Source organism: Rhagoletis zephyria, unplaced genomic scaffold (assembly GCF_001687245.7).
Source record: "Rhagoletis zephyria isolate East Lansing unplaced genomic scaffold, Rhagoletis_zephyria_1.1 Rzeph_scaffold_01491, whole genome shotgun sequence".
NCBI lineage: Eukaryota > Metazoa > Arthropoda > Insecta > Diptera > Tephritidae > Rhagoletis > Rhagoletis zephyria.
In genome coordinates, this window is record NW_016158575.1 from 105,394 (window position 1) to 120,187 (window position 14,794).

At 32.8% G+C, this 14,794-nt stretch overlaps 1 protein-coding gene and 1 long non-coding RNA gene across 2 annotated transcripts in view; both read left to right on the forward strand.

Moving 5' to 3' along the window:
• Positions 1–2,780, forward strand: part of LOC108364200 (probable Ras GTPase-activating protein) — a 50,192-nt gene extending 47,412 nt beyond the window's left edge. Inside the window, exons 10-11 of the mRNA XM_017617790.1 lie at positions 2,658–2,672; positions 2,775–2,780. Coding sequence (XP_017473279.1) covers positions 2,658–2,672; positions 2,775–2,780 — 21 coding nt within the window. The remainder of the gene's footprint in view (positions 1–2,657; positions 2,673–2,774) is intronic.
• Positions 2,781–2,908: 128 nt separating this feature from the next.
• Positions 2,909–3,721, forward strand: LOC108364198 (uncharacterized). The gene is made up of 2 exons (XR_001847717.1): positions 2,909–3,012; positions 3,389–3,721. It is a non-coding gene; the product is annotated as an uncharacterized LOC108364198 (long non-coding RNA).
• Positions 3,722–14,794: the final 11,073 nt, after the last annotated feature.

A 14,794-nucleotide genomic window follows, 5' to 3' on the forward strand; every position in this document is an offset into this window, starting at 1 on the left:
AAAAATTACACCAAAAAATTATACGCTTGATACAAAAAATTTACAACAAACACATCACATTGACAATCGGCGCAATTCAACTGATCCGGTTACAACACCTTGTGTGAATTCGCCTTGGCTTAGAATGTCAAATTGAATTGGAAACAAATAATAGAAAATTCGAATTTTTAATAAAAAAAAAATTATTAAAAACACCTAATGGTTCACAGGGGAAGTCATCGCTTCCCTATCACTAAAGAATTCCCAGCCAAAAATGCCTTAACATTCAATGCACTGAAAAAATGGTCGAAACCTAATAAAGTTTTCATATGCTTTGAAAATTTCCCCGGAGGTGCATTGAAGATTTCGAGAAATTTTAAAATTTTCTGAACACCTACTAAAGTTTCCAGGAATATTGGTGGAAAAGCACGCACTGAAATATTTTTTTTACAAGATTGGTATTATTGGTATTACAAGATCTTTCTCTTACTCGAGATCTTTTACCGAGCCCGTACTCTACCAGGTTTGCTTCACCGATTCTTTAGAAAATATGGCCCTGATCGGGGAGGTAAGGTTGCATTGAAAGAGAACAGAATCTCCAAACATTCATATGCACATACAGATAAAGAATGGGCCAGTGGCGAACCCAATGATATCACCAATTATTTTTGATATTAAGAGCTCAATCAAGTACAAGCACTAGGCTATCTCATTCAGAGGTCTACAATATTCAGTAGCCGAATTGCATTGTCTATGTGTTAGTGTAAAGCTTTCAAGGCTGCTTGATTTGAGCAAGTTTCCGCGATGCCTTTTGGGTAGCCAACACTTCCGCTTAGCATACACAGCAGTGATCAGGGAGACGAAAAAATGTACCAACCTTAAGTTTGGGTGTGAAAAATCTTCCACCGACTCCTGCAAGTTTTGAGTTATTTGCAAAAAAAAATTTTTGAAGTCTACTATACCAGACCTTTCGTGTTGGCATCAGAGCTTTGTATTTCTTATCTTAGTATAGTTAAACGGCTTTAAATTCGCTCTATTAATGCGCCGGCTTCTCTGAGATATGCTGCCAATATACGGCTACCTCACGAGCAATTCATTTAAAAGTCCGTCGTCTCGTCGGCAGGCAAATTGCGAGCGTGTTTATGTAGTGAAAGAGAGCTTCCCACAAAAACCAGTTGCCGTTCGGAGAAAGCGTAAAACTGCAGTCCCTCCTCTCGACTTCAGTGACAACATCGAGACGCACATGACAAATCGGTGGAGATGCTCGTCCAAAAGCTTAACAAAAGAAGATCGCATACGACTGAAGGTCGAGGCTATTTAAACAGATGTTTTCAAGCTAAACGAAAGTTTCAGCAGTGGGTTTCACTCCAGCGAACTCGTACTACATCTCAGATTTCCATTACCGGACCACCGGTTCGGTTTTCAAACCGAACTAAACGCCACAAAGGAGGTCCCTCGATGGCTCATAGCTTCCACTGGCCCAGTACGATATGTCACTATTTTGACAGCCAAATGTCCCTGGACTGTTGTACGGGTGCCTGGATACAGGGGTATTTCTAGCAACTGCATAACCGACGAGTTGACAAGGGAAGAAACGAAAATAGACGTGATCAAATCTGCTCAGCACGTGGGCAAATCTTTAACCTTCTTCAAACAGAGAAAGACTAAGCCTCTCGAGGAGGTGGGTGCTGGCACCCAGCTATCAGACTTCCAGATATATATGGGCAAAAGTTGATGTAAAGCGATCTAAAGCTCTCACCCATTGGGGTAACTGCTCCTCTCTGAGATTAGTAGTTGGGGTAATAATAGCACTTTTTTATGTGCACGCATGGACGCGTTGGCGCGCAGAGACGAGGAATAAGTGGAAATCATAGAAAATTATCCCTGCCACTGTTACCTTGCATAGTTAAATTTTTTAAGCGACGAGAGCGATGAGAATACTCTCCTAACCTTGACTGTCCTCCAAATCGAAATGCCTCCTAGTTCCGAACTTTGCGGATGCGCAGTTGATGGGTGAGTACAACCAGGGCCTTGTCTACCCGGAGTGCTGAGGTAATTGCCTCTGCTTTTTCGAGGAATGCTCCACCAGGATGTATTACTTAAGTTTAAGTGATTTAAGTGAAGAGTTTTCGTCGATCTGCAGTTACAGTAACCGGGCTAGGCTTCGGATGGAAGTATTACATTAACATAGTGTCTGATGTGGGTTTCCAAAATTCTACCCAGTTCTTTAATAAAAATTCTGATAAGCTTATTGGCCTTTCCACTCGGTATGGCTTAGCTATTAAAGCAGATATAATAAAAATTCTCTTTTCGCTTTTATGTCGCTATGCAAAACTTACCAAAGCCCTTATTGCATATGTATGCGAATAAAATTCTTCGAGTGACCGCAAAAATATGTATGCCACCAACAGCGAGTCATTTTCGGAATTATTCAACCGTTTTAGACACATAAATATGCATTGCTGTCTGCGCACGGGTATGTACAGTGGGCCGCATAATGAGCGGAAATCAACTGCCCAAAATGAAATAAAGAATACCTGACACAAAAAAAAAACAGAAAATAAAAAAATAATTTAAATACAAAAAACATTAAACATTACAGCAGACAATTGCCAATTTGTTGTGGTCGTTGCGCTTTTTGTAGCGCGTCGCTGTGCGTATGTTTGTATGTGTATGAGTGTACGCGTGTTAATGTAAGCGGNCAATGCAAAACATTTAACTGCATTTTTTCAGTGATTAAAAAATATTTTTTTTCGTTCTGAATTTTTTAAATTTTATTTTATTTCCTTGCGCAGCAGTAAATGACAAAAAAGTGCAAGCAGCAAGCGAAGTTAAAGTGAAGCAAAGCAAAAGTGGTAAACAATCTGTGACATATAGTGCAAAAGAAGTGAACGAAAAAAAGGAGCAAAGCAAGTAAGCGGAAAGGAAGCAAAAAGCGAGTTTAAAAAGTGAACAAAGAAGTTTTAAAAGAAGTATTAAGAAAGTCAGAAAAAACGGGAGCAAAAAGGGGAGTGAAAAAGAGGAGCAAAAAATGTGAGAAAAATTTTTCCAAGAAAAAAATATGCAAAAAAAGTGACAGTTGTGATGAGTGAAGCAAGCAAATGTCTGTGAAGTGATTGTCGTTATACATATGTGTATGTATGTATGTATGGAGACAAGAAAAGCAAGACCAACAAAAACTAAAGAAACAGCAAGCAGCAGCATTTGCTAACTGCACTTTGTCGCATTGACAGTTAATTTGCTGTGGAGCGCCGCGAATGTAGCCAACAGCGATCAAAAGTACCAGCAGCCGCAAAAGAATAACAAAAAAAGCTGCAGCAAAAGCCTTAGCAACTCTTTTATTGCTGCTCGCTTGCAAAAAAAAAATCCAACCTTTTCTCTACCTTCCCCCTCTCCACTCATTGTCAAGCGAGCTGGTTGTGTTGCCACGCCCCGAGTTAACTGTTCGATATCAAAAAGCAAAACCGCTGAGAACCAACAGCCGCCTGGCCTCTTAGCGGCCCATTAGTGTCTATAAAAACAACAACACTCCATTGCAACTAGCCAAAAACCAGACAGAAAAAGAAACGATAGCAACAACAACAATAGCCAAGAGTTGCACTAACTGCATCCGACGTCGCTGCGCCATCAGCTCAACCTCAGCTGTCATTAGTTGACGTTTTAATTGCGGCTTCGATTTGCTGCTTTGCAATTTGCATTCAAACTCGGCAAGACAATAGCCGCAAACTGTGTGCAACAACAACAAAAAAACTCACAACAGCAACAATAACTACAATAAGTACATGCATAAAAGCCACATTATCTGTGCGCGCACGAAAGCGAAACGAAAAACGAAGTGTTCAACAAAGAAAAGTGTAAAAATTGCATATTTTCTCATTCTGCCCCCTCTGTCAGCCACCTAGTAGGTAACTGCAGCGCATCAAGTCCGTAGTGCTATCAAGCTTAGATTTAGCTGTGTTTTCTCTATTGGTAAGTATCTATGAGAATTTCATGTTTTTATCACTTTGTAACTTAGTTGCATTTTACTTGGGAATCTGTACTCAAAGTTGACGTGCGAAATGACAAATTATTCTAATAGAATTATCGTATGCTGATGACAGTGTTGGGAAGCGTTTTTACACTGGCTTCTTTTTTATTTTTTATTTTTTTGTAATAAATATGCATTTTCACATCGTAATGTACTGCTATCTATGTACATTAGGGTGGTCCTCAAAAAATCAAATGAGCGATTTTTTCAGTCTCACCTCTTCAATCGGTAATTCGACGGTCACATATATCACATAAAAATTTTGATCCCGATTGGAGACCGTTAAGGCGTGTCGCACAGGGGCCAAAATTCAGATTCCTCTATAGAGACTGAAAAAATTAAAATTAATTTTTTTGCCAACACATACCAAAAAAAAACCCGATACTACCGTAGTTGAAGATATCACATAGAAATTTTGGTCCCTATTGGAGTCGGTTAAAGTGTTTTGCAATGGCGTCCAAGGCCAGCTGCTCCACGGAGACTCAAAAAATTAAAAATATTTTTTTCATTTCATACCCAAAATCGATACTACCAAAGTCGAATATAACACATACAGCTTTTGGTCCCGATTGGAGTCGGTTAAGACGTTTCCATAGGGTAATCTGAACTTTGACCCCTGTGCGCCACGCCTTAATCGACTCCAATCGGGACCAAAATTTATATGGGATATCTTCGACTATAGTAGCATCGATTTTGGGTATTAGATGAAAAAAAATTATTTTAATTTTTTGAGTCTTGACACGCCTTAACCGTCCCCAATTGGGACCAAAATTTATATGTGATATCTTTGACTATAGTAGCATGGACGTTGGGGTTGAGGCTTAGGAAATCTGATGTCAAAATTTGCTTCCTACATTTAAGGTCCACCCTAATGTACATACACGTGTACGTGGTATGGTGTGAAACGCTCATCGGCTGAGTCATACCTAGTCGACAAGCTAACGGCGTAATTTAAATTAAACTTAATGCCAGTTGAATGATATTCCATGACAGTTCTTCAAGTGTTTTCGCTAATCCTAAAACAGGCTAACTTCAGATAAGCTTTTCATAATGAAAAAAAACAGCGTTGCTGAGAACAGAGAAAAAAAACTGGCAATCGAAAAAGCACAAAGTCTCCATTATTCGGTTGGAAATGAAAATTATTTTTAGACAGTTTTCTTACTATATTTTGTAGTTAGGCCTGATAGGGAAAGCTTTGCTCTATCCATCCATTATATAACCAGCCAGCAAAGAAACGTAAATTTTGCCGACAGTGCAGTTTAGTTCAATTTTCCGTATCCGAAAACGCATACAAAAAACATCCACAGTTATTATCAATTTTCGTATCCGGAAAACGTTCAAAAAAGATGATGTCATTTGAAAGCAATAATTGTATTTTATTTGCTGAAGCTAACCATTTGAAAGCATGCATACGTAGTCGGCAGTGGCTGAGCGTGCAGAGGAGAGTGCCGCTATTTGTTAGCTTCCAGAAGGTGCCGGGTCGAATTCTGTCAGGCGATTCCTAATTTTATTTTATTTCCATTGAACCATGAAAAAGTATCTGTGAAGTGCAGAAGAAAAGCGTATTGAACGAAAAATTCTATCAGACAAATTTCAGAAAAAACAGCCGGAAACGTATCTTTTTCACCACCATTTTCAGTACTTTTTTGTACATACGTTTCTGCCGCACACTTTAGTGTTAAAAACGGATCATTAAAGTATCCGCAAATGGAATCGGTAAACGGACAAAAATCCGGTTTTCATCGACTTTTTTTTCGTTTTCGGATCGGTTTTCGAATTTTTTGTTGGCTGGGTAGCGATTCTAAGCTACTCTCTTCCAATATACTGTATTTTTTATGGTGTGGCCCTTTTCCCGTTATCCTTACAAATAACACGAAAGCGAAAGTGAGTTTGTTTATTTGTTAGGCTTTCGCGCTTTAGCACTGGTGTCATTTATCGACCTATCTCGGCAGCCAGTTCGAAAACGCCCTATCTCAAAAAACTTTTCAAGAATGCCCTATTTCAGAATTTTATTGAAAAACACCCTATCTCAAAATTTGGTTGAATAACGCCATATCTCACTTCAAAATGTATTGAACATGTGCTAAGATAAGGCGTTTTTAAATCGGCAGCTGAGATAGGACGTTTTTGAAAAGTTGTTTGAGATAGGGCGTTTTCGAACTGGCTGCCGATATAGATCGACCTATCCACTCAGCAGTCGATTTATGATAGAGAACTTGAATTTGATTTGGACAAATATAAAATCAATTCGATATTCATGGAGGAGGGCTGCACCCACTTGACTTAAGGGAATTATTTATTGGAAATTTGTATTACATATTGTCATATGAAAGGGTCTTAAAAAAGTTGCAGTTTAAAAACATTTTGAAAAGGGTTGCCACCTTTTTGAAAATTAATTATACGCAAGCTATATGAAAAATGTAAATATTGGTGTCAAACGAAAGATTGTTAAGAAACCTTAAGTTTTAATGTTTAGAATATACAAATATTTTACAAGGGTTACCACCTGTTTCAAGATTAAATTCGATTAATTTAAATTAGTTATGACAATATGCATTTCTATCGAAATGGTTCTGAAAAGTCATTATTTCTAAACTACATGTAGGAGGGTTGCCACCTATTTGAGAAATAAAATTTTGCTTGAATTAAGGAAATTAGATAATTGGCATATAAAACAATATGGGTGTCAGACCAAAGGGCGTGTAGCTTGAAATTTTTTGAAGACGCTTGCCTCCGTTTTTAAAAGTATAATTAAATTAAATTATACGCAAGTCAAAGTGTCAAGCACAAGTGTATTTAGACATCTTTAGTTTGAACATGAATTCTCTTAGTTTTTTGAAGAACACCACTCCACTCTGAAATATTCTTCAGGAATGGTTAGCCTCATCCTTGCGAGAGCTGGACACTCGCAGAGCAAGTCGTCGACTGTCTATTTTCAGCCCGGGTTATCGCAGCTGCGGCAGAATCCACTGAAGGGCAGTCGTATCCTTTCGGCATGCACCCCAACGGGCCAGTGCGCTGTGCATACTGTAGTAAGTTTTGTAGGCATCATTTTTGCTAATTCCTAAGATTGCTTTGGGCTTGAGGTCGTTGGATACCCAGAACTGCCGGGTATTCCTGTAAGATCATGTGCAGTTCCACCTTTGCTGACCTTCGAATGATAAATTTCGGTAATTTTTGTCTTAATCTCTCTGAGCGAGGCGAACATATCCACCGCGTGGCACACATTCAGTGCGGAGCCGCTCCATGCTAGTTCGTCCGCTGCCTCGTTTCCGTAGATGGAAGGATAACTTTAAGATATATTGCTCAATGAAAACCCCAGCACCAACTCTGCATTCCATCTTTGACCCATCCGTCCAAACAGTTAAGCCCTGCAAGAACCCGAAATTTTCCTGGTTCAGTGGGCAGCGCTTTGATTTCAGACTGTATTGCGTCTAGGTTGGAACCGTGCCCTCCAGAGACCCAGGGCACGCAGTCTGATGGCGCTGTTAGCAGCGGTCTTTATTTAGAGCAGCTTGTCCTTATAAAACGGACACTGATGTTCTCAGGAATTATTCTTTTCAAAACTATGGCCTTGAATTGCTTGAAGATTGACTTTAGAAACAGCTGAAAAACTGTGTGTCTTTTCCGTACTTTGTGCCCCATACTTTCTTCACTCTTCATAGCTCGAAAGCTAATAGCCCATTTCGCCTCCTTCGATCACTCACATTACTTGCATGTTCACTTAAAACCAGCATTTTTTTTATGGTTTATTTTTATTGTCTTCTGCGAATATTTACAAACAATTAAAGGTATTAAATAGCAAGATTTTCTTTGAAAGTGACAACAACAAAACCCTTGCGGACGTAAACCACGCGTATGCTGAAGTACTCGTACGTAAGCAGCAAAACAAAGCTTCTACTATTTACTCGCACTTCCAACTGTGTTGACTTGGCCGCCGCGGCACAGTTGGCACGACTATGTTTAGAGCCAAATTGTCTGGTGTTTGTGGACAAATGTGTTGATAAATGCTTTTAACTGTTTTCAAATGCTACAGAGAGAGGAGGTAATCAATTTAGTAGTTTTTTGTGACTGCATTTTTTTTTATTTAATGATCTGTAGAAAAAATGTTTATATTCTAGTAGGTAAATTTTAAATAAATTTATAAAAAACTTTTCCTTCAGAAGATTACTTGGATAAAGTAGAGGTATTCTTTATATTGAAATCAAAAACTTCAAATACTTTCTAAGAGAGTTTTAAACACAATTTTCAAAAAAATTTGTTGGAAGAATCTTAGGTTAAAACGAGTTAAGATTTAAATTTAAGGAAACAAATTTAAATTGCTTTGTATAAAATTTATTATTCAGATTTCTAGGAAAGTATATTACAGAAGAATTCTGGAATAATTATATTTATGAAAGTGAAATTTCTGTTGAAATGAGAAAATTTTTTCAGTTTTCGAGCCAAATTTTCCATAGTAAGTTTTTAATGTAACTTTTTTTTAATAAATTTCTTATGCAGTTCTCTAAAAAAATCATTGCTTAAGAATTCTAGGTTTATGGAAGTATATGTAAAATTGAAATAATAAAACTAAAGTATTTTTCACTTACATAAATTTATTACTAAATTTTCTCGTCAAATTTTTGCAAGTTTTAAATTAAATTTTCAAAACGAAGTTATTGGAAAATTGAAAGCTGAGTGGAGCTAAGAAAAAATATTGGAGAATGGTGGACTAAAGGAGGCAAGATTTACGTTAAATTATTTAAAGTAGAATTTTTTGAATCAAAATTGTGTATGCCGTTCTTGATTTCGGAAGCATTCTGTATAAGAAAGAAGTAAAATTTCTATCAAAATGAGAAAACTAAAGTTTATTCAGTTAAATTTTCTTTTTTAATTGTCTAGAAAAATTTTTAGAGGTTACTTTTAAATAAAATTAAAAAAAATCTGGTGCATGAATTCTAAGCTGGGTAGAGCTACGAAAATTAAAATTTTTCACTTAAATTGTTATTCAGCTCTCGATGAAGACTTATTGCTGAAATATTGTGGATTAAACAGGAGTAAAATTTCTGTTAAAATGTGAAAGTTAACTTTTTTCCGTAAGCTTCAAATTCCACTTAAAAAATTGGTGGGGAATTCCAGGCTGAAGAAAGCTACCATTTACATTAAGAGAAGAAAATATAGATTTATTATAATTAAATTTTTTATGAAGTTCGGTTGGATAATTTATTCTAGTTTATTAAGATTAAAGTAATTTTTTTATTAAAACGTGAAAATTCAACATTTTCTAAAATTTACACTACGAAAAGCAAATTAAAATTTCTTGAACTCAAATTTTGTAATAAGTTATCAACGATAATTTATTGCGGAATTACTATTCTGGTTTAATAATATACATAGAAGTAAAATTTTGTATTAAAATGTAAAAATTAAATTTTTGTTTGTAAATTTTTTTATTCACTTTTCTGACAAAATTTTTGGAGGTAAGTTTTTCAAAACATTTTTGAAAGAAAGTTTTAAGTGCTATGATTCTAAGCAAAGAAGTAAAATAAATAAAATATTTTTAAATAATTAGATTGAAAAAAGTTCTATTGAAATGGGAAAAGTTCGATTTTTCCATTTGCATTTTTAATTCAATCCTTGGAAGAAAGTTAAATTGCATTTCCAAAGACAACTTTTCGCTGGAAAATCTAGGCTAACTGGAGCCAAGATTTAAATATATGTACATTGTACTTACTTATGAAATATAAAATTTTTTAAATATATATTCTCTAAGAAAATTTATGGTGGCCGAATTCTAGAATATATGAAGCTAAAAATTTCTATTGAAATGAAAAAATTAAAAATTTTTAATTCACATTTTTTTATAATTATCTTGTAAAGTTTCTAGAGAAAAAATTCTAGAACGAATAGGGCCGAATAGGGAAGATTTATATATAGGTATTGAAATGAGAAATTCCAAACTCAAAAACGTCTTAAAATTTCTTATGGTTTTGGCTAGAAGTCTAGGTTAGGTCGGAGCTATGATTTCTATTTAAGGAGAGACAATTTTATTTTTTAATACATTTCTTATTTAAATGTAGAGGTGTGAATAAAATCACGTAAAGCAAAAGATCAAGCTAGCAATTATTGAATTTAAATATTTTATATCTTACATTCGAATTTTTGTCATATTTTTTATTAGTAATTTCTGGTAATTTTTTTCTTTGTTTTCACTAATGGCATTTTAGAAAATTTTCTTATGTTTAATTGAATTTTAATTTCATATATTTTTTTTTTAATTTTCTGTTTCAAAATATTTTTAAATTCAAAACTCATCTTTGGTTATTAAAATTAAAAAAAATAAATACTGTCCCCCTTGTGACCGGCCCATTAAACTCGAAGTCTATTTAAATATTCATTTGTTGCTATTTTTGTAATGAATATTTAATTTATTTTTACGTCAACCTTGAAACACTTCTAAGCCGATTTTTTGATTAACACACAACAAAAACAACAAGTAGGCAAGTAGTATAATAGAAAAATAGTGACATAGCGAGAAAAATAGAAAACTAACAAAAAAAAAGAGCAAAACAACTCGTACACCGCTGGCGATCGGCCGGTTGGAATCTAGAAGATACCCGGGCAGCTGACGATGTTAGGCCTGGCATATATGTATGTATGTAGATAGATACTTGTCTAATAGATTCGGTACAAACATACAAACTTATGCAGGCTTATTTGTATGTAGCGCATTTGTACAAACACATATAGTAAACTATGCGTTTGCCAGCGCGATTCGTCGCCGTTTGTAATTTACGCTCGACTGAAATTAATTTGCATAAATTGAACAAAAAAAAATTTACATACACATTGAAGGAAAACGAAATAAAAGCATTAACCACTACTGCGGACAATTAATTTGAGGCATAAAAAATTAAAACTGAGTTATTAAAACACACATATACATACGTACGAGCATATACCCATGCATGTGCATTTCTGTGGGAATGTGTGTGTGAAAAAAAAACACTATAATAATGCCTGTGAGTGCAACTTGTGTGAAATAATGCAAGTTTTTGCTGGCAAACACACATTTGTTTTGCAACTGCGGCATGCAATCGTGAAAATGATCATATTTTCTGTATTGCATTAAATTATTATTAATTTGAACTTCTGAATTGAGTTCAATTAATTGTTCCTTGAAATGTGCATTACAACAACTTAAATAATAGTAATAAAAATAAAAAATTTTAACCAAAAATAAGAAAAATATCAAATGAAATAAATTTGAAAGAGTAAAATAAGAATTTTGTGCAAAAATTTATAAAAATAATAATAAAGTTGAAAAAATATAAACAAATTAAAAAAATAAAAAAGTTGAAAAAATAATAATAAAGTTGAAAAAATATAAACAAATTAAAAACAAAAAAAAAATAAAATCATTAAAAAAATTAATTACATGCAATAAAAGCTGTATAAAACAAAGTAGTAAGAAAAATACGAAAAATTATAGGTAATAAGGAAATTAAACAATAGTAACAAATAAAATATACTTAAAAAAAAAATAGACAAAAAAATAAAAAATTAAATGCCATAAAATAAAATATAAATAAAAAAGTATTGCAAAATTAGTAAAAAAATGAGTAAAAACACGCTATAAAATAAAATTTAAAGCCAACAAAAGTAAAAATAAAATAAAATCAAATTAAATGAAAACAAAAAAGTTTAATTGAATATGAAAAGATATAAAATATAAAACAAATAAAAAAATAATAATCAAAATAAAAGAAATTAAATAACAAATTAGATATTTTCTTACTTCGATAGAAATCTTAACTCGGCCAAACTAGCAGTTTTCTACTATAAAATTTATTTTAAGTTTGGCATTTCTCATTTATATACTAATATACTTATAAATCCTTTAGCCAAATCCGATCTAAAATTTTTTAGCCAAAGATTTTACTAAAAAATTTTATAAAAATATTGACTGAAACAAATTTAATTTTCCTATTTCAAAAGAAATTTTACTTTCATATAACCTAAATCACTTTGCAAATTGAATTTAAAACGTCTTTCATTAAGGATTCTTGCGCAATAAATTTTCCTAGAAATCTCTATAAGAAATTTTATTAAAATATTTTTCCTTAAATTTAAATCTTTACTCTTAAAATTTGTAATCAAAAATACTATTTTCCTTCAAAATTGAGTATAATTTTTATAAAAAATTAATTTTTCTCTTCACAATTTTAACTGAAAAATCGGGTTTTCTAAAAAGTAGTTTGGAAAATAAAGATAAAAGCAATTACATATCTGGAAATTTTTACAACAATTTTAGTCATCAAAAAAAATCCTGAAATATTAAACAAAATTTATTTTCCCAGAAAATTAAACACCATTTTAACAAAAATTTAGGGCTTTTATAAGTGTTAATAGAACTTGCAACTAAAATAAGTTTCATACAAGATTTATTACTTATGTATTATAATTTAACTAGAAAAATGCAAACTTCGTAGAAAATTTTCTCAGAAAAATTTTAATCTTAATTTTAATTTTCATTTACATATCCATAGGTATGCATATATATCTAATATACATTTTAAGTAAAAAAATTAAAATTTGTATTTCCTTAGAATAATAAATACAATTTTGGATTAAAATTAATTTTCCTAGAAAATTTAACACAAATTTTATTTAAAAAATTTATAAATGTAATTCTTAAAGAATTGAATAAACTTTTTAAAAAGCTTTTTTAGATAATTAAATAAAATTTTAACTAAAAAATATTTTTTCCCAAAAAAAGAAAAAAAATTTGTATACAAAAAAAAATCGGATTTTGATAAAAATTTTAGCTCTGTCTAAAACTGATCGCAAAATTTAATTTGATCTTCTTCTACTCTATAACCTTTTCCCCTATTTCGACATTGCGCTATTTATGAACATTATTACAAAATTTTAAAATTCCTTTTCTTATTTTTTTATTTCCTTTTGTTTTTAATGCACTTAATGATTATTTTATGCACCAAATTTTAGAAATATGCAACAAAAACGGCATTTGAATGCATTAAGGCGTGAAAAAATTTTAGGGGTTATGGTAATTCATTAAAAAATGTTCATATAAAGTGAGCTTCATACATGCCGGAACTATGTGGCTATGAATGTGTATTTATACATTTAGGTACATTAATATATGAAGGCAGACATACACATATCTCTGTGTGTACATATGGATATATTTATGTACATATTAATATACTTACATAGTTATGTAAATTTTGAGAAAATTTCATGTTGTTAACCTAGCTGCAAAATTGTGTAAGGCAAACAGCTGACACCAGTTTAAAATTAAACAAAAAAAAAAAACATTAAAAATGTGTGCACTTGAAAAATATTCCCTTTACCAGGCGTGGTCGCTTCAGTTTATTCAGAACGCGCATTTGATGCCCGATGACGCGATTCGAAAGCTCGCCTCCTCTGTGCTCTCCACCTTACAATGCCCCATAGACACTCATTATTAACGAAGTTGTTGTTTTTTTTTTGTCATAGCCTTTATAAATGACATGTTGACACGAATTCATGATACAAAAAAAAAACTGAAAAAATAACAAATAAATAAATAAAAACCGGGGCACATAAAAATAATACATGGCAATTGCAATTGTAATTGGAAGACCCAGAAAAAAAATCAGCAACGAAACTCAACAAAAACCGCCACTATTTTATAAACCACTGTGTATCGCTGAGTAATGAATTGGCTGCGTAAGCAAATTTTGAAGCCACACGTTCACTTTTACGCTGTCGACTACGACAGTACGGCAGTACGACGACGACGACCCGAAACCGATTCCCAAAAGCCAGCAACAGTGACAGCACACAGCCTAGCTTAATCAGCACAAATCAGTTTGTAAGCCAAGGCAACAGCGCTCAGTCACAGTAACTTAGGACTTTGTTGTTATTTAAAGTGTGTGCTAATTAAATTAAGACACTTGAGCATGCCATTAAATGAGCGATAAAGAAATGAAAAATACAAAGCTTTACAATGGAGCGGCTAAAAAGAACCGAAGTACAGAAGGAGGGGTTTTATCTCTTTTGTAATTGAAATCGCTCCACAATTCCTTTGATGGAAAAAAAATCGTGAGTACAAATTTCGCTGTTTTTTTCCCCAAATTTCACTGGCTTAAGAACCCTGCGGCAATGATATTTTTAAATAAGAAAGTTAAATTGAATTTTAGGTAATACAAAATTTAACAGAAAAGAATTTTCATCTGTTCATTTCAATATNATCGTAAGTACAAATTTCGCTGTTTTTTTCCCCAAATTTCACTGGCTTAAGAACCCTACGGCAATGATATTTTTAAATAAGAAAGTTAAATTGAATTTTAGGTAATAAAAAATTTAACAGAAAAGAATTTTCATCTGTTCATTTCAATATAAAATTTAATTAAAAAATTACTTTTAATCTGAGAATCCGCAGCCAAAAAAAAAAAAATTCTGCGAAAACGCTAATTTTTTTTTTTAATATCTGTGAATATACAATTTTTTGAAACTTTCATTTTACGCAATATAAATTTTATTTCCTTATAACCTAAAATTCTTCTGAAATAATTTTTTCTTCGAAAACTGAAAACGAAAATATTAAAATAATTGTACTTTTAATTTTAGTATAAATCTTAGCACTATAGTGTAGTATACTTACACACCACATTCTTGCGCCGAATATTTCTTTAAAAATTTAAGAGTGAATAAAAAAATGTATAATGATGGTTTTGCGAAATTTTATCTTTACTTAATCTACTATTTGCTGCCGAAAAGTTTTCCTAGAAAATTGATTAT